The sequence below is a fragment of a genome, unplaced genomic scaffold (genome assembly GCF_019419815.1).
Source record: "Pyrus x bretschneideri cultivar Hongxiangsu unplaced genomic scaffold, Pyrus_bretschneideri_v1 Contig71, whole genome shotgun sequence".
Classification (NCBI taxonomy): Eukaryota; Viridiplantae; Streptophyta; class Magnoliopsida; order Rosales; family Rosaceae; genus Pyrus; species Pyrus x bretschneideri.
The window spans coordinates 1,578,280-1,601,480 of NW_025999811.1; the positions used below are offsets into that span (position 1 = coordinate 1,578,280).

The 23,201-nt window shown below is 37.2% G+C and overlaps 2 protein-coding genes and 7 non-coding genes across 10 annotated transcripts; 7 read left to right on the forward strand and 2 right to left on the reverse strand.

Annotated features, from left to right (window-relative positions):
• Positions 1-2: 2 nt before the first annotated feature.
• On the reverse strand, positions 3-18,270 carry LOC103967413 (pentatricopeptide repeat-containing protein At2g41080). 2 transcript variants are annotated; one of them, XM_048574347.1, is made up of 4 exons: positions 15,708-18,269; positions 13,992-14,041; positions 4,314-4,448; positions 3-699 (listed from the first exon to the last, which is right to left on the reverse strand). In XM_048574347.1, exon 1 carries the CDS (start codon positions 17,727-17,729, stop codon positions 15,723-15,725), a length of 2,007 nt encoding a protein of 668 aa, XP_048430304.1. In that variant the 5' UTR covers positions 17,730-18,269; the 3' UTR covers positions 3-699; positions 4,314-4,448; positions 13,992-14,041; positions 15,708-15,722. The 2 variants fall into 2 exon arrangements, with proteins under 2 accessions (XP_048430304.1, XP_048430305.1); XM_048574348.1 differs by lacking the exons at positions 3-699; positions 4,314-4,448 and adding an exon at positions 11,741-12,437 and having other exon boundaries at positions 13,875-14,041; positions 15,708-18,270.
• Positions 1,508-1,703, forward strand: LOC125472716. Its single transcript, XR_007254639.1, has one exon. It is a non-coding gene; the product is annotated as a U2 spliceosomal RNA (small nuclear RNA).
• On the forward strand, positions 3,345-3,540 carry LOC125472718. The gene has a single exon (XR_007254641.1). It is a non-coding gene; the product is annotated as a U2 spliceosomal RNA (small nuclear RNA).
• On the forward strand, positions 5,365-5,559 carry LOC125472719. The gene has a single exon (XR_007254642.1). It is a non-coding gene; the product is annotated as a U2 spliceosomal RNA (small nuclear RNA).
• LOC125472720 lies at positions 9,257-9,409 on the forward strand. Its single transcript, XR_007254643.1, has one exon. It is a non-coding gene; the product is annotated as a U4 spliceosomal RNA (small nuclear RNA).
• On the forward strand, positions 11,539-11,734 carry LOC125472714. Its single transcript, XR_007254637.1, has one exon. It is a non-coding gene; the product is annotated as a U2 spliceosomal RNA (small nuclear RNA).
• On the forward strand, positions 13,246-13,441 carry LOC125472715. Its single transcript, XR_007254638.1, has one exon. It is a non-coding gene; the product is annotated as a U2 spliceosomal RNA (small nuclear RNA).
• Positions 14,856-15,051, forward strand: LOC125472713. Its single transcript, XR_007254636.1, has one exon. It is a non-coding gene; the product is annotated as a U2 spliceosomal RNA (small nuclear RNA).
• Positions 18,271-18,509: 239 nt separating the features above from the next.
• Positions 18,510-22,252, reverse strand: LOC103967414 (ATP-dependent zinc metalloprotease FTSH 2, chloroplastic-like). Its single transcript, XM_009380671.3, has 4 exons — positions 22,091-22,252; positions 19,596-21,100; positions 19,242-19,482; positions 18,510-19,097 (listed from the first exon to the last, which is right to left on the reverse strand). The coding sequence occupies exons 1-4, from the start codon at positions 22,235-22,237 to the stop codon at positions 18,759-18,761; spliced, it is 2,232 nt and encodes a 743-aa protein (XP_009378946.2). The 5' UTR covers positions 22,238-22,252; the 3' UTR covers positions 18,510-18,758.
• Between the last annotated feature and the right edge of the window lie 949 nt (positions 22,253-23,201).

Below are 23,201 nucleotides of genomic sequence, written 5' to 3' on the forward strand. Positions count from 1 at the left end.
TCTAGTTAGAATTTTCGTGCTTACACTCTTCAATTACAATGGTTGTGGCTAAAACATAGTTTTGGGAGCATCTCCTGTTGTCTTTTATCCCTCAAATCCATTCAATATTTCACACAAATCACAAGCTATCTATCATAAAGTCACTTCTAACACTTAAAATGTCTGAGAAAGTGAGGAGGGGTGTCATATTAAAGCATCTCCAATGGGAGACTCGATAATAGGGTATTCACCACTATTGTTAAGAACCTCTTTAGGACATCTCCAATGGGAGACTAGATAACAAGTGCGTTGTGGGGCATGCATTGTCGCTGCGCTTTGCAGCTTCAGCATTAACGTGGGTTCAAGCCCACTTTCTCCGATTCTTCAAACTGGGTACACCATTTATGAGTCCTTATCCGCATCCTTACATTTGAGGATTTTTATAGGAATTCCGGCGAGTCCCTATTCTTTACTATACTCTAGGGACTTCTTTTCCGGCCCATTGGAAGCCTTATGTCCCTAAATATGAGGTTTATACGGTGGTAGGAACGCACCCTTGCCCTGACCTCTCTTTCGTCACCTCCGGCCACCAGCTTGAGAGTTCGGTGGCATGTTTCTCCCATTCCGGCAAGAAATCCAGGGGATCCGCTCATTCGGGTCAGCACTCTATCTTGGACAACCCAAAAACATTTCAACAATTTTGTGGGAGCTCGATCATAACTGCAACCCATTTTTACAAAATCGATTAGATAACCCAATTTTCCAAAAGTTTTAAGTATCGAACTATTCCATGATGTGTTAAGAAAAAGATATTAACAAATGGATGAATGCATATATTAAAAAAAAAGGAAAAAGAAAAGAGATTTATATGATATGCAAACTACTACTCTGCCGACGCAAAAGCGTGAATACAAGAAGTACATAAAAAAAACAAAGGGTCTTTCCTCAAATTTTTTTATGGTATCTAGAGCCAGGTTATGCACATGAGCAACATACATATTTTATAGCAACATACGAGTAACATGACTCCGATACCATGATAGAAGCCACTTTTAAACGACTACGCAAAACTTTCATTCTTCGATGGGGACAATTCAGCTCATTGTAACTACAACCATAAAGATGACAAGACAAATACAAACGATAATTAAACACAACCCGAACACTTTCCCAACTTTATGGGAAATTCTGTCAAGATTCCAGGGTTGAGCTAGCAACCCACTACTATTCACACCGATAGTGTCCCAATTATATCAAATCAGGTCATAATTTCATTCACAATTTTTTATCTAGTAATATGGAGATACAACTCTTGTAGGACAAGGAAACAAAACTCCTAATCTAATAAAAAATACAATCCTATAAAGACATAAAATAAATACATTCATATTTTAATTTCACTCACTCAACTCAATATATGACTTTTATAAGTGATAGGCATACATGTTTTATGTACCATATCGACCACTGGGGACAAGTATGTTTCTGAAGAGGCCTATATAAACACAAGCCAAAGTTGAGATAAAGCATACCTTTCTCGGCCTTTTGGCTAAGATCAAGTGTAGTATCTGTTCTTATCAGTTTAATATCTGATACGTGGGCCAATGGTTCACATGATATTAAATTAATTTTTTTAGGGAGAGAGTCTACTACAATAGCTTGCTATTGAGACTTTCGAGTGTCGCTCAAGCGTTGCACTATAGCATGGGCCTGGCGCATCCCACCAAATCTAGTTAGAATTTTCGAGCTTTCACTCTTCAATGCTCCAATATGTTAAGAAGTAGAAACGGTTTTGAGTTTTTTTTGGAGATTACAAAGGTTGTGGCTCATAGTTTTGGGAGCATCTCCAGTTGTCTTTTATCCCTCAAATCCATTCAATATTTCACACAAATCACAAGCTATCTATCATAAAGTCACTTCTAACACTTAAAATGTCTGAGAAAGTGATGAGGGGTATCCATATTAGAGCATCTCCAATAGGAGACTCGATAATAAGGTCTCCACCATTGTTAAGGACCTCTTTAGGACTCAACAAGTATATTCGAGTCCCTAACAAAATATTTACTTCAATGAAGGAGTCCCTACAGTTGAATCCCCAAACAAATATAAAAAGGAAAGAAAAAAAAAAGATTGGGAGTTTGAAAAGTATCTCTTTGATCTACAACAATAAAAAAGAGAAAAACATAAGAAACAATCTAAGTTGTTGATTTTAACAGAGTAAAAAAGAAAAGGTAAATAACAAGTGCGTTGTAGGGCATGCATTGGAAGCCTTATGTCCTGAAATATGAGGTTTATACGGTGGTAGGAACTCACCCTTGCCCTGACCTCTCTTTCGTCGCCTCCGGCCACCAGCTTGAGAGTTCGGTGGCATGTTTCTCCCATTCCGGCAGGAAATCGAGGGGATCCGCTCATTCGGGTCAGGACTTGGTTCTCACCACTTATAATTATCTTGGACAACCCAAAAACATTTCAACAATTTTGTGGGAGCTCATTCGGGTCAGCACATATCTTTAAATGACTATGCAAGACTTTCATTTTCCGACATGGACAAATTAACTAGTTATCACCAGAACCATAAGGACACCAACACAAACACAAACAGCAATTAAACCTATATGTTCATACGGTAATGGTTGGAAAACATATACATGTATGAATATAATCCTCTTTAATTATTCAAGAAGAACAATTCCAAACCTATCGACATGAAGTTCAACAGTGACTAGTAACTAGTACTGGTCGCCATTCTACGACAAACTATTTGGAAGTGCTTTAAAAATAACTACAAGTGTTTTTGATGAAAATATTTTTAGAACCAATTCTTAGTAAAAATACAAGTAAATCCTAGAAAATCACTTGAAATGCTTCTTGGAGGAAACACATAACTAGTGCTTCTTATGGGAAGCACTTCCAAGTGTTTTTGAAACCCAATTTTTTTTTTTTCTCTAAAAGCATTTTTAGTCATTTTAAAGGCACCAAACAAGTCCCCAAAAAGCAAAAACTTCAGGATTGAAATTTTCATCCAAGAGGAGAGCTCTGTGGTTTTACACGAAAATGTATTATTTTCTTTCAATCCTCATCCCTTCGAGTTTAAAAGACTCTCAATTGGTTCAAACTTGAGCTGACAACTCCCTTTGATTTGAACACAGTTTCAAATCTTCCTCTTGTCCTCCAATTTGGTCTGTTTTAATTCCACAAAGAATAAAATAATTGTAAAATTAAGGGCAGTGGGCACTAAGACTTAAAACAACAAAGACAAAAGTGATAGACATACTGCATACAGGTTTTATATCCCACATCCGCTGGTGGAAGAAATACTTTAGTGAAGTGGCATATAAAAACACAAGCCAAACTTGAAGAAAAGCATACCTTTCTCGGCCTTTTGGCTAAGATCAAGTGTAGTATCTGTTCTTATCAGTTTAATATCTGATACGTGGATCAATGGTTCACATGATATTAAATTAATTTTTTTAGGGAAAGAGTTTACTACAATAGCTTGCTATTGGGGCTCTTAAGTGTCGCTCAAGCGTTGCACTATAGCATGGGCGTGGCGCATCCCACCAAATCTAGTTAGAATTTTCGAGCTTTCACTCTTCGATTGTCCAATATGTTAAGAAGAAGTATAACGGTTTTGAGGTTATTTTGGAGATTAAAATGGTTGTGGCTCATAGTTTTGGGAGCATCTCCAGTTGTCTTTTATCCCTCAAATCCATTCAATATTTCACACAAATCACAAGCTATCTATCATAAAGTCACTTCTAACACTTAAAATGTCTGAGAAAGTGAGGAGGGGTGTCATATTAGAGCATCTCCAATAGGAGATTCGATAATAAGGTCTTTACCATTGTTAAGGACCTCTTTAGGACTCAACAAGTATATTCGAGTCCCTAACAAAATATTTACTTCAATGAAGGAGTCCCTACAGTTGAATCCCCAAACAAATATAAAAAGGAAATTAAAAAAAAAAAAGATTGGGATTTTGAAAAGTATCACTTCGATCTGCAACAATAAAAAAAAGAAAAACATAAGAAACAATCTAAGCTGTTGATTTTAACAGAGCAAAAAAGAAAAGGTAGATAACAAGTGCGTTGTGGGGCATGCATTGTTGCTGCGCTTTGCAGCTTCAGCATTCACGTGGGTTCAAGCCCACTTTCTCCAATTCTTCAAACTGGGTACACCATTTATGAGTCTTTATCCGCATCCTTACATTTGAGGATTTTTATAGGAATTCCGGCGAGTCCTTATACTTTTCCTATACTTTAGGGACTTATTTTCTGGCCCATTAGAAGCCTTATGTCCCTAAATATGATGTTTATATGGTGGTAGGAACTCACCCTTGCCCTGACCTCTCTTTCGTCACCTCCGGCCACCAGCTTGAGAGTTCGGTGGCATGTTTCTCCCATTCCGGCAATAAATCCAGGGGATCCGCTCATTCGGGTCAGGACTTGGCTCTCACCACTTATAATTATCTTGGACAACCCAAAAACATTTCAACAATTTTGTGGGAGCTCATTCGGGTCAGCACATATCTTTAAATGACTATGCAAGACTTTCATTTCCGGACGTGGACAAATCAACTAGTTATCACCAGAACCAAAAGGACACCAAAACAAACACAAACAGCAATTAAAGCTATATGTTCATACGGTAATGGTTGGAAAACACATACAAATATGAATATAATCCTCTTTAATTATTCAAGAAGAACAATTCCAAACCTATCGACATGAAGTTCAACAGTGACTAGTAACTAGTAATGATCGCCATTCTGCGGCAAACTCATTTGGAATTGCTTTAAAAATAACTAAAAGTGTTTTTGGTGAAAATATTTTTAGAACCAATTCTTAGTAAAAATACAAGTAAATCCTAGAAAATCACTTAAAGTGTTTCTTGGAGGAAACACATAACTAGTGTTTCTTACAAGAAGCACTTCAAGTGTGTTTGAAACCCAAATTTTTTTTCTCTAAAATCATTTTTAGTCATTTTAAAGGCACCAAACAAGTCCCGAAAAGCAAAAACTTTAGGATTGAAATTTTCATCCAAGAGAAGAGAGCTCTGTGGTTTTACACGAAAATGTATTATTTTCTTTCAATCCTCATCCCTTCGAGTTTAAAAAGACTCTCAATTGGTTCAAACTTGAGCTGACAACTCCCTTTGATTTGAACACAGTTTCAAATCTTCCTCTTGTCCTCCAATTTGGTCTGTTTTAATTCCACAAAGAATAAAATAATTGTAAAATTAAGGGCAGTGGGCACTAAGACTTAAAACAACAAAGACAAAAGTGATAGACATACTGCATACAGGTTTTATATCCCACATCCGCTGGTGGAAGAAATACTTTAGTGAAGTGGCATATAAAAACACAAGCCAAACTTGAAGAAAAGCATACCTTTCTCGGCCTTTTGGCTAAGATGAAGTGTAGTATCTGTTCTTATCAGTTTAATATCTGATACGTGGATCAATGGTTCACACGATATTAAATTAATTTTTTAGGGAGAAAGTCTATAACAATAGCTTGCTATTGGGGCTCTCGAGTGTCACCCAAGCGTTGCACTATAGCATGGGCTTGGCGCATCCCACCAAATCTAGTTAGAATTTTCGAGCTTTCACTCTTAGTGGTCCAATATGTGGTTCCTTAACAGTAATCGCTTAACAAGTAGAACGGTTTTGAGTATTTTTTTTTTTTTTTGGAGATTACAATGGTTGTGGCTAAAACACTAGTTTTGGGAGCTTCTCCAGTTGTCTTTCATCCCTCAAATCCCTTCAATATGTCACACAAATCACAAGCTATCTTTCATAAAGTCACTTCTTACATTTAAAATGTGCATCTCCAATGCGAGGCTCGATAATAGGGTCTTCACAATTGTTAAGGATCTCTTTAGGACTCAACAAGTATATTCGAGTCTCTAACAAAATATTTACTTCAATGAAGGAGTCCCTACACTTGAATCCCCAAACAAATATAGAAAGGAAAAAAAAAAAGATGGGGAGTTTGAAAAGTAGCTCTTCGATCTCCAACAATAATTTTGAAGAATTTTCACTTTGCTTGCTGCCAATCTAATTCTTTTTTCTTTAACCAAAGTTTTCAAATTTGAATTTTATAAATGGCGATTTTGTAACCAAAATTAAATTCTAAGGTAAAACTACATTAAAGTAAAAGGTTTTTGGAAGGTTTTGAAATTGAAAAGAAAAGAAAGAAGCGGGACTGCTTTTCTGATTGCCCAAAATCTAGCAAGAGAATAAAAAGCCCAAAGATATTAAAATTCTCTAATAAAAACCCTAAACCTTAATCGTGTTCACGTTTGGTATCATGTTATAATACAAATAGTTAAATTTTATTTTCAAGTGTCTGATTAATTGTGTCACTCAATGCTACGGTTCGGTGATATTCCTATTCACTTAGAAGTAAAAAGTCTTAGGTTTAAATCTCGTGGATGGCGAATTCAATCTAAATTAAGTTGTTTATTGTGTAGCTTAGTCGAATTCTCAATCTCTTTAGTATCAAAATATCGATAAACTCAACAAAAAAAATCTAATTAATTGTATTATTATATTTAGTATATTAAACTATGTTCTCATAAAACTAAAATTTTTAACCAAAAAGAGTCTTCATCTCTTTCTCCTCGGCTTTCCACTTTCTGGAGGGAGTGTGACCATCCATATGACTTGCGAGTGTGACCTTAAAATTTGACAAAATAGAAATGAAAATTATTAGTGATGCCATAATAGAGAGAAATAATGATATATTCTGCTTTTATGATTTCCAATCAGATAGAGTATCTTTGGGTTCAACGCAAACATTCAAGTACAATCAAACATTATTTGTAAATTTGAACGTAAATCATAATATATTATGTGCGTTATGATTTCTAATAGGAGAGAGAATCTTCTTTAGATTCATTTTGTGAGGATCCTAAGAATCTCCATATCTTAGTCGTTCATCGTATATCATGCAGTTAGTTTTCATCATATACTATTTGTGTTTAATTTTAAATAAAAAAATCAAATAATTTTTTACTGCACGATACACGATGAATGATTAAGATGTGGGGATCCCTAAGATCCTCACAAAGTAGATCCATATAGGATCCAATTCCCAACTGGATAGGATTTTTTTGGATTTGAAGGAAAATATACTTACATTCAAATTCAATCATCAATTCGAACTGAAATTAATTATCAAACAAGATATCAATATTCAATTTTGGAAAAAATCGAAAACAAAAAACAAATGGTTATCAAACGGCCTTGGTTATAGACTAGATCAAGAAGGTTGAACGACTCTACAAACATGAAATGAGGTGTATATGAGGACGCACCTAAAACCACCGTCACTCTACTCTAACTTACGAACTATTGGTCACTTAGTATTATGGTCTAATGACATTTTTCTTCACTTACAAAACATTTATCTTCACTTGTAAATGAGAGCTCTTAGGTTTGATTCTTACCAAAGTCAAATTTGAACCATATTATTACGTATTATTGTGAGGCTAAGCTCTCACTCTCTTAATATTTTTTTTTTAGTTTTTAATAATATTTTATTATTATTTTTAATTGAAAGTGGGCTCCGAATCAAGCCGCGTCAGCATTTAACTGAGAAATAAACGGCTAAGCTAACAGAAGCTATAACATTGGCACAAATTCTAAAGATGAGGTATGACATTGTCAATTTTAAAAGATGAGGTATGAAAGTGTCGTGACACCAATAGTTGAGGTAGTTTTTTGTACTTTGCTCAAAAAAAACTTACAAACCATTTACACCATAATCTTGATTATGTTCTTATAAAAGATCCACTCGTAAACCAGCCCAATAAAATCCTGCTGGACCGGCCGACCAAGGCCCAAGGCTATGAACATATCTTTCTCACACAAAATACAACTACTTGCCCAACTGATGTGATATTTTATAGTTAACGAATGTTGCAGATTCATCGAGACGAAGAAAGTACAATGGCGTTGCTGGATACTACAATCGTGTCACAAATGCAAGCCTAATTCTTTAAAGGGGTAATTTGCTTAAGGTTGTCAAAAAAAAAAAAAAAAAAATCAATTGATGGCTTCACTTCGGCAGTCCACCATTCCGGCGGCATGAAATACTCACAAAGACACTTCAATCTCCTCTTAGCCACTATCGAATTATTTATCACTTTCAGAAATCGAACTCAAAATGTGTCATGTGGAATATTGACCTTAGTTGAAGGAATGATTATGTACATGTAAAAGAGCTAAGTAATGATTTTGGAGGAATAATTTTGCAAACCTTAGTTGGAGGAATGATTTTGCAACTAAGGATAACTAAGATTGCCTCCATTAGTTTGCATTTTACATAAATAATACTCTTGGCCTAGTTAGTTGTTTAGAGTAGGTAGTAAAGCATGAAAATTTCTTACAAAGCGGGTGCAAATAAATTTCTTACAAAGTGGGCGCAAATGCCCCCAATAGGACTTATATATCTCCGCAGGTGAATTTATACATTTTAGATAGATATTGTCCGCCTTATCATGTTCAAGCAATCGGCCACTGACAACAAATAAGAATGGTTGTTGGTAGGCAACACCGTTTAAAACGCTCTACTAAGGGTAGGTCGGCAAGTCGTGAGCTTATTGAATGGATAATCTGAATTGATGTTTCAATGACGTTAAATTCAGAATTGTGGTATTCTTACAACAACTTTATAAACTAGGCATATCGATGATTGAGATAGTAGTGAACTAAATTGACTTAAATTAAAATTTAAAGTATTTCTCTTCATTTGGAAGTGAGAGGTCTTAGGTTCGAATCTCGTGAATAATGAATTCAATATCAAATTATGCTACCCATTGTATGGCTTTGTTGAACTCTTCTTCTCTTTAGTATAAAAATATCGATGTACTAAAAGAAAAAAATTCAAAGGGCAAAGAAGATCATAAAATTTTAGGAAGGTTTAACAAAACACTTCCGGTACTGTTTATTTTTAACGAAAAATTATAATTACACTTTTTCATGGTATTATTCATTATACCTTTAAAAATGATTTTTCATTAAAATGGAAGTTTTTTTTTTTTTTAAACTTTTCATTAGTTTTTTTAAAATTTTATCAAAGCATGGAATGGATTGTCCTAGGGAAAAGAATACCGTTACGTGTTTGTACCCAAATAAGGATTTTACTGGATTGTTCTTGCTTTGGGAAATGAAAAAGGCTTCGGGCAGCTACTTCGTGTCCCACATCGATAGGCTGTGGGATTGCCACGCGGTGAAGAGCATTTAAAAGGACGCGAAAATTAACAAGAAAAGCATCTTTGCGCTTGGGGCAATGACGCAGTTAATGAGGTTCTAACCGAGACGCGTCTATTGCTGGTTGAAAACTATTTCCAAACCCCCTCTTAGGCCTTGATTCAATCAAGTGCCTTTGAGAATTTCTGGAAGAGCTTTCTCTTTGGAGTGAGCTCTACAATATCTAGTTTTAAATTTTATTATATTCTTTGTAATACGATTCTTTCTTATTTTTTTGATGAGAGTTTTAGAAATTTGTAAGTTGTTTTTGTTTATCATACATTGTTCGGTTAGTTTTTATTAAGTATGATTTATGTGTATTTTTAAATAAAAATATTTAAAATAATTTTTAATCATACGATGTACGATGAATGGACACGATTCACAAATTCTCGTCATATTCTTTTGGGTTGTATTCATAATTCATACAGAAAAACTATAAAATATTTCCATAATTTATTTGAAAACAAAATAAAATTGTGCATGGTGTGGGCCACTGTTTTCGTCTAAGTGCTTATTGGGTTTCGTCATTGTGTGTTGGATTAATCAACTGCCAGGTTGCTTCCGCATGGCTAATCCTTACATTAATCGAAGCTCTGGCACTGTAACAAGAGTGGTGGACCGGATAGAATGGCTCATTAGGTTATGAATTGAGGATTTGTTATGTTAGGATTGGAAGGAATAGGTTGAGATATTTGGCAGCAAACATGTCAATTAGATTAGGATTAGAAGGGATAGGTTGAGATACTTGTCTAGTGTTTGGTGTAAACAAATCAAAGAAATGTCGTCCAACAACAACAATCTCAACATATCCCAGCAAGCATGGCATTCTACCAGCAAGCATCAAACCACAATAATCGTGATCCACAACCAAGGTCAAGTGTCAATCCGTGATGTTATTTAGGTGCATTCAAACAATGGTTAGGATTTATCGCCTACACAACTAGATTTGTTGCAGCTACAAATTTAAATGTGTAATGCTAAAAGTTAGGACGAATAACTTGTGTCTTTATGCCTTTTTTTGGTAGAGGCCAGATTAAATAGGATAAGTGCAGTTAAATTTAACATGAATTATGTTTGTTGTTTGGTAGAGTTAAGTATATCATGAGTTTGATATGGATCTCATAGCGAATAGAAAGAGCTAAACCCCTAAAAGAAGGTCCCCCGTCCCTTCAAACCCAACCATCTGGAATTTTTGAACTACAATCCATAAACAATACATAAAGTAAAAAATTTGGTGGTTCTTCAAACTAAATTTGCTTTGCACCAAGAGACAAACCAAATCCATCCAACTGATAAGCGCAATTGATTGCTTGACAACATTTACAATTTGAATTGAGTCACCTCTAAAATGTACTTGCCAGTAGTATGAATTTGGAAGAGAAACGTAACTTTATGTATGGAAGTGTGAATCTCATGATATTTGAGAGTAGTAAAGTAAAAATAATCCTGTTTTTAAATGACTATGCAAGACTTTCATTTTCCGATTTGGACAAATCAACTAGTTATCACCAGAACCATAAGGACACCAATACAAACACAAACAGCAATTAAACCTATATATTCATATGGTAATGGTTGGAAAACATATACATATATGTATATAATCGTCTTTAATTATTCAAGAAGAACAATTCCAAACCTATCGACATGAAGTTCAACAGTGACTGGTAACTAGTACTGATCGCAATTCTGCGGCGAACTCATTTGGAAGTGGTTTAAAAATAAATGGAAACGCTTTTGGTGAAAATATTTTTATAACCAATTCTAAGTAAAAATACAAGTAAATCCTGGAAAAACACTTGAAGTGCTTCTTGAAAGAAACACATAATTGGTGCTTCTTACGGGAGTGTGTTTGAAACTCAAAAACATTGTATTTGAAAGTGTTTTTAGTTATTTTAAAGGCATTTCTGAACAAGTCCCAAAAAGAAAAAACTTTAAAGTTGAAATTTTCATGCAAGAGAAGAGAATGCTCTGTGGTTTTACAAGAAAATGTATTATTTTCTTTCAATACTCATCCTTTCGAGTTTAAAAAGACACTCAATTGGTTCAAAACTTGAGCTGACAACTCCCTTTGATTTGAACACAGTTTCAAATCTTCCTCTTGTCCTCCAATTTGGTCTGTTTTAATTCCACAAAGAATAAAATAATTTTAAAATTAAGGGTAGTGGGCACCAAGACTTAAAACAACGAAGACAAAGTGATAGGCATACTGCATCCAGGTTTTATATCCCACATCCGCTGGTGGAAGAAGTACGTTAGTGAAGTGGCATATAAAAACACAAGCCAAACTTGAAGAAAAGCATACCTTTCTCGGCCTTTTGGCTAAGATCAAGTGTAGTATCTGTTCTTATCAGTTTAATATCTGATACGTGGACCAATGGTTCACATGATATTAAATTAATTTCTTTAGGGAGAGAGTTCACCACAATAGCTTGCTATTGGGGCTCTCAAGCGTTGCCCAAGCGTTGCACTACAGCATGGGCCTGGCGCATCCCACCAAATCTAGTTAGAATTTTCGTGCTTACACTCTTCAATTACAATGGTTGTGGCTAAAACATAGTTTTGGGAGCATCTCCTGTTGTCTTTTATCCCTCAAATCCATTCAATATTTCACACAAATCACAAGCTATCTATCATAAAGTCACTTCTAACACTTAAAATGTCTGAGAAAGTGAGGAGGGGTGTCATATTAAAGCATCTCCAATGGGAGACTCGATAATAGGGTATTCACCACTATTGTTAAGAACCTCTTTAGGACATCTCCAATGGGAGACTAGATAACAAGTGCGTTGTGGGGCATGCATTGTCGCTGCGCTTTGCAGCTTCAGCATTAACGTGGGTTCAAGCCCACTTTCTCCGATTCTTCAAACTGGGTACACCATTTATGAGTCCTTATCCGCATCCTTACATTTGAGGATTTTTATAGGAATTCCGGCGAGTCCCTATTCTTTACTATACTCTAGGGACTTCTTTTCCGGCCCATTGGAAGCCTTATGTCCCTAAATATGAGGTTTATACGGTGGTAGGAACGCACCCTTGCCCTGACCTCTCTTTCGTCACCTCCGGCCACCAGCTTGAGAGTTCGGTGGCATGTTTCTCCCATTCCGGCAAGAAATCCAGGGGATCCGCTCATTCGGGTCAGCACTCTATCTTGGACAACCCAAAAACATTTCAACAATTTTGTGGGAGCTCGATCATAACTGCAACCCATTTTTACAAAATCGATTAGATAACCCAATTTTCCAAAAGTTTTAAGTATCGAACTATTCCATGATGTGTTAAGAAAAAGATATTAACAAATGGATGAATGCATATATTAAAAAAAAAGGAAAAAGAAAAGAGATTTATATGATATGCAAACTACTACTCTGCCGACGCAAAAGCGTGAATACAAGAAGTACATAAAAAAAACAAAGGGTCTTTCCTCAAATTTTTTTATGGTATCTAGAGCCAGGTTATGCACATGAGCAACATACATATTTTATAGCAACATACGAGTAACATGACTCCGATACCATGATAGAAGCCACTTTTAAACGACTACGCAAAACTTTCATTCTTCGATGGGGACAATTCAGCTCATTGTAACTACAACCATAAAGATGACAAGACAAATACAAACGATAATTAAACACAACCCGAACACTTTCCCAACTTTATGGGAGATTCTGTCAAGATTCCAGGGTTGAGCTAGCAACCCACTACTATTCACACCGATAGTGTCCCAATTATATCAAATCAGGTCATAATTTCATTCACAATTTTTTATCTAGTAATATGGAGATACAACTCTTGTAGGACAAGGAAACAAAACTCCTAATCTAATAAAAAATACAATCCTATGAAGACATAACATAAATACATTCATATTTTAATTTCACTCACTCAACTCAATATATGACTTTTATAAGTGATAGGCATACATGTTTTATGTACCATATCGACCACTGGGGACAAGTATGTTTCTGAAGTGGCCTATATAAACACAAGCCAAAGTTGAGATAAAGCATACCTTTCTCGGCCTTTTGGCTAAGATCAAGTGTAGTATCTGTTCTTATCAGTTTAATATCTGATACGTGGGCCAATGGTCCACACGATATTAAATTAATTTTTTTAGGGAGAGAGTCCACTACAATAGCTTGCTATTGGGGCTCTCAAGTGTCGCCCAAGCGTTGCACTATAGTATGGGCCTGGCGCATCCCACCAAACATAGTTAAAACTTATACAAACCCATTAGTCCCACCAGCAAAAGAAGGATGGAGGGAGAGCTAAAACCACTAGATACTATTGCAATGACCGATACAAATGCAAACCCTGACACTAAGGATTTCTCGTTGTACTGGACTCGGGTTATGTATATTAACACCATGATTTATTTAAGGCCTTCCAATCCGTGCACACACTATGGCTCTGCCTCTTGTAACAGAATGTTGGATGCAGTTAGACAGAGATAGAGGTCAAGACTTATAGTTAAACCTTCCATCTCCGAAAAATATATGAATACTTATCCTAGAACGTTTGAGCAAACTAAGGAAACAAAGTGCTCTTAGCCGAAGAAAAAGGACCTATTGACGCAACACCAAATCCTCAGATTAATCTGTTATAAATATGAGGTTTATACGGCGGTAGGAACTCACCCTTGCCCTGACCTCTCTTTCGTCACCTCCGGCCACCAGCTTGAGAGTTCGGTGGCATGTTTCTCCCATTCCGGCAAGAAATCCAGGGGATCCGCTCATTCGGGTCAGCACTCTTATCTTGGACAACCCAAAAACATTTCAACAATTTTGTGGGAGCTCGATCATAACTGCAACCCATTTTTACAAAATCGATTAGATAACCCAATTTTCCAAAAGTTTAAGTATCGAACTATTCCATGATGTGTTAAGAAAAACATAATACAAATGGATGAACGCGTATATTTTAAAAAATAAAATAAAATAAAAGGAGATTGGGGGGTATATGATATGCAAACTACTACTCTGCCGACGCAAAAGCGTGAATACAACAAGTAGATAAAAAAAAAAGGGCCTTTCCTCAAAAAAATTTATGGTATCTAGAGCCAGGTTATACACATGAGCAACATATATATTTTATAGCAACATGCGAATAACATGACTCTGATACCATGATAGAAGTCACTTTTAAACGACTACGCAAAACTTTCATTCTCCGATGTGGGACAATTTAGCTCATTGTAACTACAACCATAAAGATGACAAGACAAATACAAATGATAATTAAACACGACCCGAACATTGTCCCAACTTTATGGGAGATTCTGTCAAGATTCCAGGGTTGAACTAGCAACCCACTACTATTGACACCGATAGTGTCAGAATTATATCAAGTCAGGTCAGAATTTCATTCACAATTTTATATCTAGTAATATGGAGATACAACTCTTGTAGGACAAGGAAACAAAACTCCTAATCTAATAAAAAATACAATCCTATAAAGACAAAACATAAATACATTCATATTTTAATTTCACTCACTCAACTCAATATATGACTTTTATAAGTGATAGGCATACATGTTTTATGTACCATATCGACCACTGGGGACAAGTATGTTTCTGAAGAGGCCTATATAAACACAAGCCAAAGTTGAGATAAAGCATACCTTTCTCGGCCTTTTGGCTAAGATCAAGTGTAGTATCTGTTCTTATCAGTTTAATATCTGATACGTGGGCTAATGGTCCACACGATATTAAATTAATTTTTTTAGGGAGAGAGTCCATTACAATAGCTTGCTATTGGGGCTCTCAAGCGTCGTCCAAGCGTTGCACTATAGCATGGGCCCGGCGCGTCCCACCAAAGATAGTTTAAACTTATACAAAGACCCATTAGTCCCAATCAACCTTGCAACATTAAAATGGCGAACACAGAACTAAAGCCTCCCTATTTCTTTCTTGAAACCTTCTGTTGCAACTTGCAACTCAAGTATATGAAATCCAGTGCGATGTAGATTGTATGACAAAGGTGGAGTGTTGCCTCAGGACGAGAATTCTAAGAACTCACAACATTTGGTTCCTTGGCAACACAAAGAATATGAAACCAGTAAATGGAGGACAGAGGGAAAACTAAAACCACTAGATACTATTGCAATGACCGATACAAATACAAACCCTGACACTAAGGATTTTTCGTTGTATTGGACTCGGGTTATGTATATTAAACACCATGATTTATTTAAGGCATTCCAATCCGTGCGCACACTATGGCTTTGCCTCTTGTAACAGAATGTTGGATGCAGTTAGACAGAGTTAGAGGTCAAGACTTATAGTTAAACATTCTATCTCCGAAAAATATATGAATACTAATCCTAGAACGTTTGAGCAAACTAACGAAACAAAGTGATGTTAGCTGAAGAAAAAGGAACTATTGACGCAACACCAAATCCTCAGATTAATCTGTCATAAAATGAAAGGAAAATTCGAAACATTTAGAAATCAGATGAAGAACACTTACTTGTATAACCTTCCTTTACCAGTAATCTCCACAAGAACATTTCCCATCTTTAAAGTGATGAAATCTACTAGCATCACGTACAATAATCTCTCGGTTTTTTATTAGAGATATGTACTTAATAGCAACATGACAATCAGTGCAAATGCGCAAATTCTTCATCACCCTTACTGGTACACCCTCAGGAGTGTTCATTAAGGCGAAAGCAATCGCCAACTTCTCACTATGGTGTGCCAAGTTATATTCTTTCTCCTCGTTATCCATATCATGCAAAACAGAGCCGATATCAGGCACATAACCATGCAACTTCAACTCTGATGTTAGCTCTTTAAGATACAAATCAATCTCTCTAGATTGGGGGTGCGATTTATCACCGATGCAGAACTGGTGAACTTGATTTTTAATTTCCAGCCAGCTTATACCTGGCTCCTTCTTGACCTTTCTATCTCTCATCGTTTTTCTCATCTCAGAAACATCATGCCACCTTCGAGCTAAAGCATGGATGTTCGAGAGTAGCACATAGGATGCTGAGTCCTGTGGATCTTGCCTAATAACTTCTTCAGCAATCCTTCTTGCCATGTCTGCGTTCTTGTGGATTTTACATGCAGATAACAAAGTTTTCCAAATGATAGCATCTGCTTTAACAGGAATTGATCGTATCATTGCCTCGGCTTCCTCCAAACAGCCAGATCGGCCAAGCAGGTCAACCACACATGTATAGTGTTCTAATTTAGGATGTAGTCCATACTTTTCGACCATAGAGTTGAAGAACTCAAGTCCTTTGTCCTTCAACCCGCAATGACTGCACGCATAAAGCAAACTCAAGAAAGTAACATCATTTGCCTCCAATTCTTCCTGCTTCATCTCCTCAAACAGCTTAATGGCGTTCTCTCCTTGTCCATGAAACCCATAGGCAGAAATCATAGAACTCCACGTTACAGCATCTCCACCTTCACTTTCCATGAAAGCTTTCAGAGAATCATCAAGACACCCACATCTCGAATACATGCTAATTAACGAACTAATCACCGCAACAACTGTGCTAGCCCCAGCTTTAATTGCTTCAGCATGAATTTGCTGACCCTGTCCAAGTGTTGCCAATTCTGCACACGAACTAATAACACTAACAAAAGTGACCTGATCAGGCCTGAAACCAGCAATTTTCATCAAGTTATACTGATCCAGCACTCCCTCGAGATGCCCATTCTGAGCTTTTCCCGCAATAATAGTATTCCAAGCAACCACACTGCGAATTGGCATCGATGTAATCACTTTTTCTCCTTCCACCAAGCTACCCGACTTCATATACATATGAGCCAAAGAGCTCCCAACGACCAAATTAAACTCAAACCCGCATTTCATCACATAAGCGTGAACCTGACGCCCGGCACACAATGTTCTCAAACCAGCACAACCCCTCAGAACACTGCCCAAAGTGTACTCGTCGGGCAAAAACCCGAACTCGTGCATCTCAGAAAACAGACCCAGCCCCTGTTCGTTAAATTCAAACTGCGTCAACCCGGTGATCATGGCATTCCACGTAGCCACATTTCTCTCAGGCATTTCATCAAACAGCTTCTGGGCACTTTCCAAATCACCCTTCTGCACGTACCCATTGATCAAAATGTTGCAAGACATTGTGTTTCTCCTGGGGAGATGACCAAACAAGGTTAAAGCGGCATCCAAGTCTCCGACTTTGGAGTACAAGTTGAGGAGGTGATTGGATACGAACTTGTCTGCGGAACACCCAGATGTGACAATCAAAGAATGGAGCTGTTTTGCTAAAGAGAGGGACTCGCTGGGGATGCATGCTTTGAGGAGGTGTGAGAAGAGAGATGGGTCTGACCATATCTGAGATTTGAACCCCTCAAATGCTTGTTTGATGTGTCCTTTGGAGCAGAGGTTTGTGAATTGTTCTGTGGCGGCGGCGGGGGTGGTCGAGCCTCCGACAACTTTGGAGGTGGCGGAGGACAGAAAGCGTGGGGATGGAATGTTGAGTAGGGAGTAGAAAGACGACTTGCCCATACATCTGGTTCGCCGTGGCGTGTTCTGTTGAAAACGAGCAAGGAATTTTTATGTCACTAACTTACCATGTGGGGGTGCCCTTGTGTAAAATTTGAATTTAGTTTGGTTCGTTGTCAGGTCTTCTTCGAAGTTGGCACTGCTCCTTATCAAAGAGTATCCTCCTGCTCACTATATTGCAGGTTTTGTGTGAAGAATTTCTCACACGCCAATTCGCTTTTAAGTGTTTGGCTTTTTCATCATGCATGGAGTTGTCTTGACTTTGAAGTGCCGTCTCAGTTTTTGAGTGTGGGGGTGGATGATTTCAAAAGTTGGATGCCTTTTTTTTGCTTATTCTTTGACATGTTTCGCCTTCAAATCTACCAATACGACTATAAGTAGATTGGCCAAGTTGGCTCATTCTTTGATATGTCTCGCCCTCAAATCTTGAATATCCAATTTGATATTTCTATCATTTTCTGAATTTTATAATAAAATCGCTATCATTTCGTCACAAAGAATATAATAGTTGTTTCTCCTTCTGTTCTTTCCTTTTATTTTTTCTAAACTATTATAACATGTATGAATAGTAATATCATCAAACTGTTTTTTGCTGGTGTCAGACTATGAATTACAAATACAAGCTCTAATTTTATGTGAAAATTATTCTGCCCATGTCTTAATGATTATTATTATTTTATTATTATTATTTTTTTTTTTGACAAAAGATAGCGATAATAGTTTAAAAGTGTTAGTTGTTAGGGAGGAGGGGGATCAGTAAAGATCGAACTTGCATCAAAATGCACAGACATAATTATATTTCGTCATTGTAGTAAGCGCCATCTGCCAGTCTTCAATGGAGTTTACAAAGTCCAGAAGTAGAGATTAAAAATCAGGAGGGACTTTCACAGAAGAAACCAAAGGCCCAAGTATACTTGGTCATCACATTACAATACTTTACATGTGATTTAAAAAAAAAAAAGAGCTTTTATACATTTTTACCAGTTATAGAAGTTTAGCCGAGTGTTGATGACGGTATGAGTTACACACTATCTAAACAGCCACTGGTGATGGAACTGCAGCAGGGATCCGGTTTTCAACTGGGATTTCAACGAATTCGGACAAGATTGCCCGGAATTCATCTCCGGTCATTGTTTCCTTCTCAAGAAGGACCTCCACGATCTTGTCAATGGCTTCGCGGTTGTTTCTTATGTGGGTCAATGCAATCTCATATGCTTCATCCGATAATCTCTTAATAGCTAAATCAATGTCTTCAGCAAGCTTTTCTGACATTGAGTTCCTTGCCATCATTCTCATAATGACATCACCGCTCTGAGACGCGTCCATCAATGACCACGGTCCAATATCAGACATTCCGAAGGTGGTAACCATCTGCAACAATGCCAGTTAAGTTTCTCAGTATGACAGAGCTAATAGTTTCATGTCGTGTCACATTTAATAACACCAAGGATCACAGTAATCTGTGTCATCTGACAGTTTAAATTCTATGAGAAGATAACGAATAAGTTCAATTACCTGTTTGGCCAAACCAGTGATCTGCTGCAAATCACCTGCTGCACCTGTTGTCACCTCAGGCTCACCAAAGATCACTTCCTCTGCAGCTCTACCACCAAGCCCGCCAACAATTCTTGCAAATAGTTGCTGCTTGGAGATCAAGGTAGGATCATCTGCAGGAATAAACCACGTAAGACCCCGAGCCTGACCACGAGGGACTAATGTCACCTTTTGGACAGCATCATGCCCTGGAGTCAATGTCCTGCATTGAGGAGAATACAAATCATTATTCGGGTTATTTAGGTTTCTGTTTCCACAATTTTAGTTATTTGAGCTTCATAAGAACAACCAATAAAAGACTAAATTATCACTTACCCACAGATGGCGTGTCCAACTTCATGATATGCCACCAGACTTTTACTCTTTCCATCTGTCATAACTGTTCCTTCCATTCCAGCCACTATTCTATCAATCGAATCATCAATCTCTTTAGATGAAATTGCTGACTTCCCACGTCGACCAGCCAATATAGCTGCTTCATTAAGGAGGTTTGCAAGATCTGCCCCACTGAAGCCAGGTGTCCTCATGGCTACAACATCAAGAGAAACAGTTCCATCAAACTTCTTATTGCTAGCATGAACCTTTAAGATCTCTGTTCTTCCTCGTATGTCTGGGACATCAACAGACACCTGCCTGTCAAACCGGCCAGGCCTCAATAAGGCAGAGTCAAGAATATCTGCCCTGTTAGTCGCTGCAACCACGATAATACCAGTGTTGCCTTCAAAACCATCCATTTCTGTCAAAAGCTGATTAAGGGTTTGTTCCCTTTCATCGTTCCCTCCACCAATTCCAGTTCCTCTTTGCCGTCCAACAGCGTCAATTTCATCAACAAATACAATGCAAGGTGCATTCTCCTTGGCCTTCTTAAAAAGATCACGAACTCGGGAAGCACCAACCCCAACAAACATTTCAACAAATTCAGAACCTGAAATGGAGAAAAATGGAACACCCGCTTCACCAGCAATTGCCTTTGCTAGCAGAGTCTTTCCGGTTCCTGGAGGGCCAACAAGAAGAACCCCTTTAGGAATTCGAGCCCCAACAGCTGTGAACCTCTCAGGCTTCTTTAAGAATTCAACCACCTCCACAAAATCTTGCTTGGCTTCATCAACCCCAGCAACATCATCGAATGTCACTCCGGTGTTTGGTTCCATTTGGAACTTGGCTTTAGATTGACCAAATTGTAGAGGAAATCCAGGCCCACCTGGACCACCCATGCCTCCGGATGAACGCCTTGAGAGTAGGAACAAGCCCCCGATTAAAATTAGTGGGAAAGCAAGATTTCCGATCAGATTAAATAAAAGAGAGCCTGAGTCTTCTTGAGCATTATGTGCTGCAAAATCGATGTTCTTTTCCCTGAACTTCTGGAGGAGCTCTTGGCTTAGTCCCGGAAGTTGAACACGAACTCGCTGCAATCGGTTCCCTAACTCCGGAGAAACAGCCTCAACAATAGCTATGGTTCCATTCTCAAACAAATCAACTTTAGTCACCCTGCCCTTGTCCAGATACTCCAAGAACCTGGAATAAGACATCCTTGAAGAAGAGACACCTTGATCATCAGCGGCCAAAGCACTCCCCGCTCCAAGTAAAGCTGGTGCTCCTATTCCCACATTCCCAAGCAACAACTTCAGAAAGCCTCTTCTTCCCTCGTTTTGCCTTTGGTCTAGTGACGCCTTTGTGAGAACTGTTTTTGTCACTTTACCCAATGATGGAAGAGCTGAAGGGTGCAAGAGATGCCTGCCACAAAAGTCCTTGCTCAAATTTGTCTTAGTACCACGGGTAGATAACCCATTCCCCACAAGGCATGCTGATGATGCTGCCATCTGTAAGTACAATAACAAAAGGCACTTGCAAGTTTATATGCCAAATCACAGATTACTGGAAACAAAATTGAGTAATTCAACAACCTATGCAGAAGAACAAAAGATCGGAGTATAACGGAAATATGAGATCAGCTTAATATTTGATTGCACCTCAGTCCCGAAAAAAGTAGCTAAAACAGATAATTACTTTTTCAACAGTAGATAAGGGATTGTTTGGTATTTAACTTGAAAACAATTTATAGTTCCAAAAACGATGAATCTAGCTAAAATACTCGGAACTCATTTGTTTCAAAAACAAAAAATTGGATTCAAGACGGATACCAAGCAGGCCCTAAATTTATCGAATCTCAATTCATACCATCCTAATGATCTTAAGACAAAAATGTCACATAAATAAACATTACAAATTAGAGCAATTCAACATTTAACAGAACAAGATGAATGAACATCAAGATTGCAACAGTGAAGCAACTTCTACCGCCTTTTTACCCAACACATGCAATTCTTTTCAGTTAATTTTTTTTCAGAAAATCCATTCAACCAAAAGCAAAAAATAAAAAATAAAAAGCAATCAGGTGACATGAACTGATGGAGTGTTTACAAAGACGCAACTTTCTGGTTCAATAAATTCACAAAATAATGGAAACAAAAACTTAAATCATTAAAAATCATAGCTTTCTTCAAGAAGCAAGCACCCAGTTGACATTTACAGCAGCAAAAAATCCCATTGAGGAAAAGCACATCAAACACATGTCTAGATTTTGTTTGTTTTCCAAGTACAGGTATGAAGACACAGATACAAAAATACACAGAACAGAGATTGCCCTGATGGTTACGACTTTCTTCTTCAACCTACTGCGTCCCGAGTTCAAGGACCCTCTCTTCCTTAGTGTAGTTTAGCGTAAAATATCGATTGAAATCAAAGAAATACAGTACAGATTAAATAAAACTATGGAGGATCAGCAGCAGAAGAGGGAGAGAAGCGCGTACCTTTGAAAAATGGAGGATTTTTGTTAGGGAGAGGATGGAGACTTTAGGAAGGGGCGAGCAAGATAAATAGCTCCAATGAATGGGGATGCCAAATGGGATTTTTGAAGAAGTGGATGTGGTTTCAGAGCAGCGTACGTGGCTTATCATTAGTGAGTAGGAGGACTTGGAAGTCGTTCTAAGTTTTTAACTTTTTTATTTTATTTTTTTCTCAAGCTGGGGATTTGAAAAATGCACATCACTCAAGTTCAGCAAATATGATTAGGGATGGGTACGGTCCAGTTCGGTCAGGTTTCATCCTTAAAATGGAATCGGAATCCGAAAATTTTAACGGTTCGGTTCGGTGCAATTTTACTTAAATTTGTTATTAAAATCATACGGTTCGGTTCATAACGGTTCCGGTTCGGTTCATGCCGGTTTATGGTTCTAACCAAAATTATATATATATATTTTAATTTTCTGCTTCTAATACCAAACACATATTTCAACCACAAATTCAAGTAAATTTGAGTATCCATTACTAGATCTACAAGATTTGTGACCAGAAGATAGAAAATGTACATATAAATATAAATCAAAAGATATAAAGACTCATATTAAGACCAAAGTGTACATAATGTACATAATGCGTAATATATTGGAAAAGAATGAAGAAAAATAATGTAGGGAGAGAAAGGTGATAAAACAACAATGGAGGGGGTGAGAAGTGAAGAAAAATATTGGGCTTATGCACATGGTCTTCTTGGAAAAATGTCTTATTTATATAAAAATAATAATAAAACAATAATTTATATTAAAGTGGTTTGGTCCGGTTTATTCGGTTCTTAATATTTTCAAACCGGAATCAAAACCGTTTGAAACTGTTCGATTCGGTTTTTGTTCCAATTTTGACTTTTTGGGTCGACGCTGTTTTTTACAATTTTTTTCTTGTTACGGTTCGATTCGATTTTCCAGTTTTGTGATTTTTATGCCCACCCCTAAGTATGACAATAACGCTTTACAGAGATTCAAACCTTTTTATTAACATTTCTCGCTCTCCAACTATCCTTCTTGTTGTATTGGTGCTTGTCTACTTCAAAGGATTGAAGGCCTAAACCTTTTTTTGTACGAACGT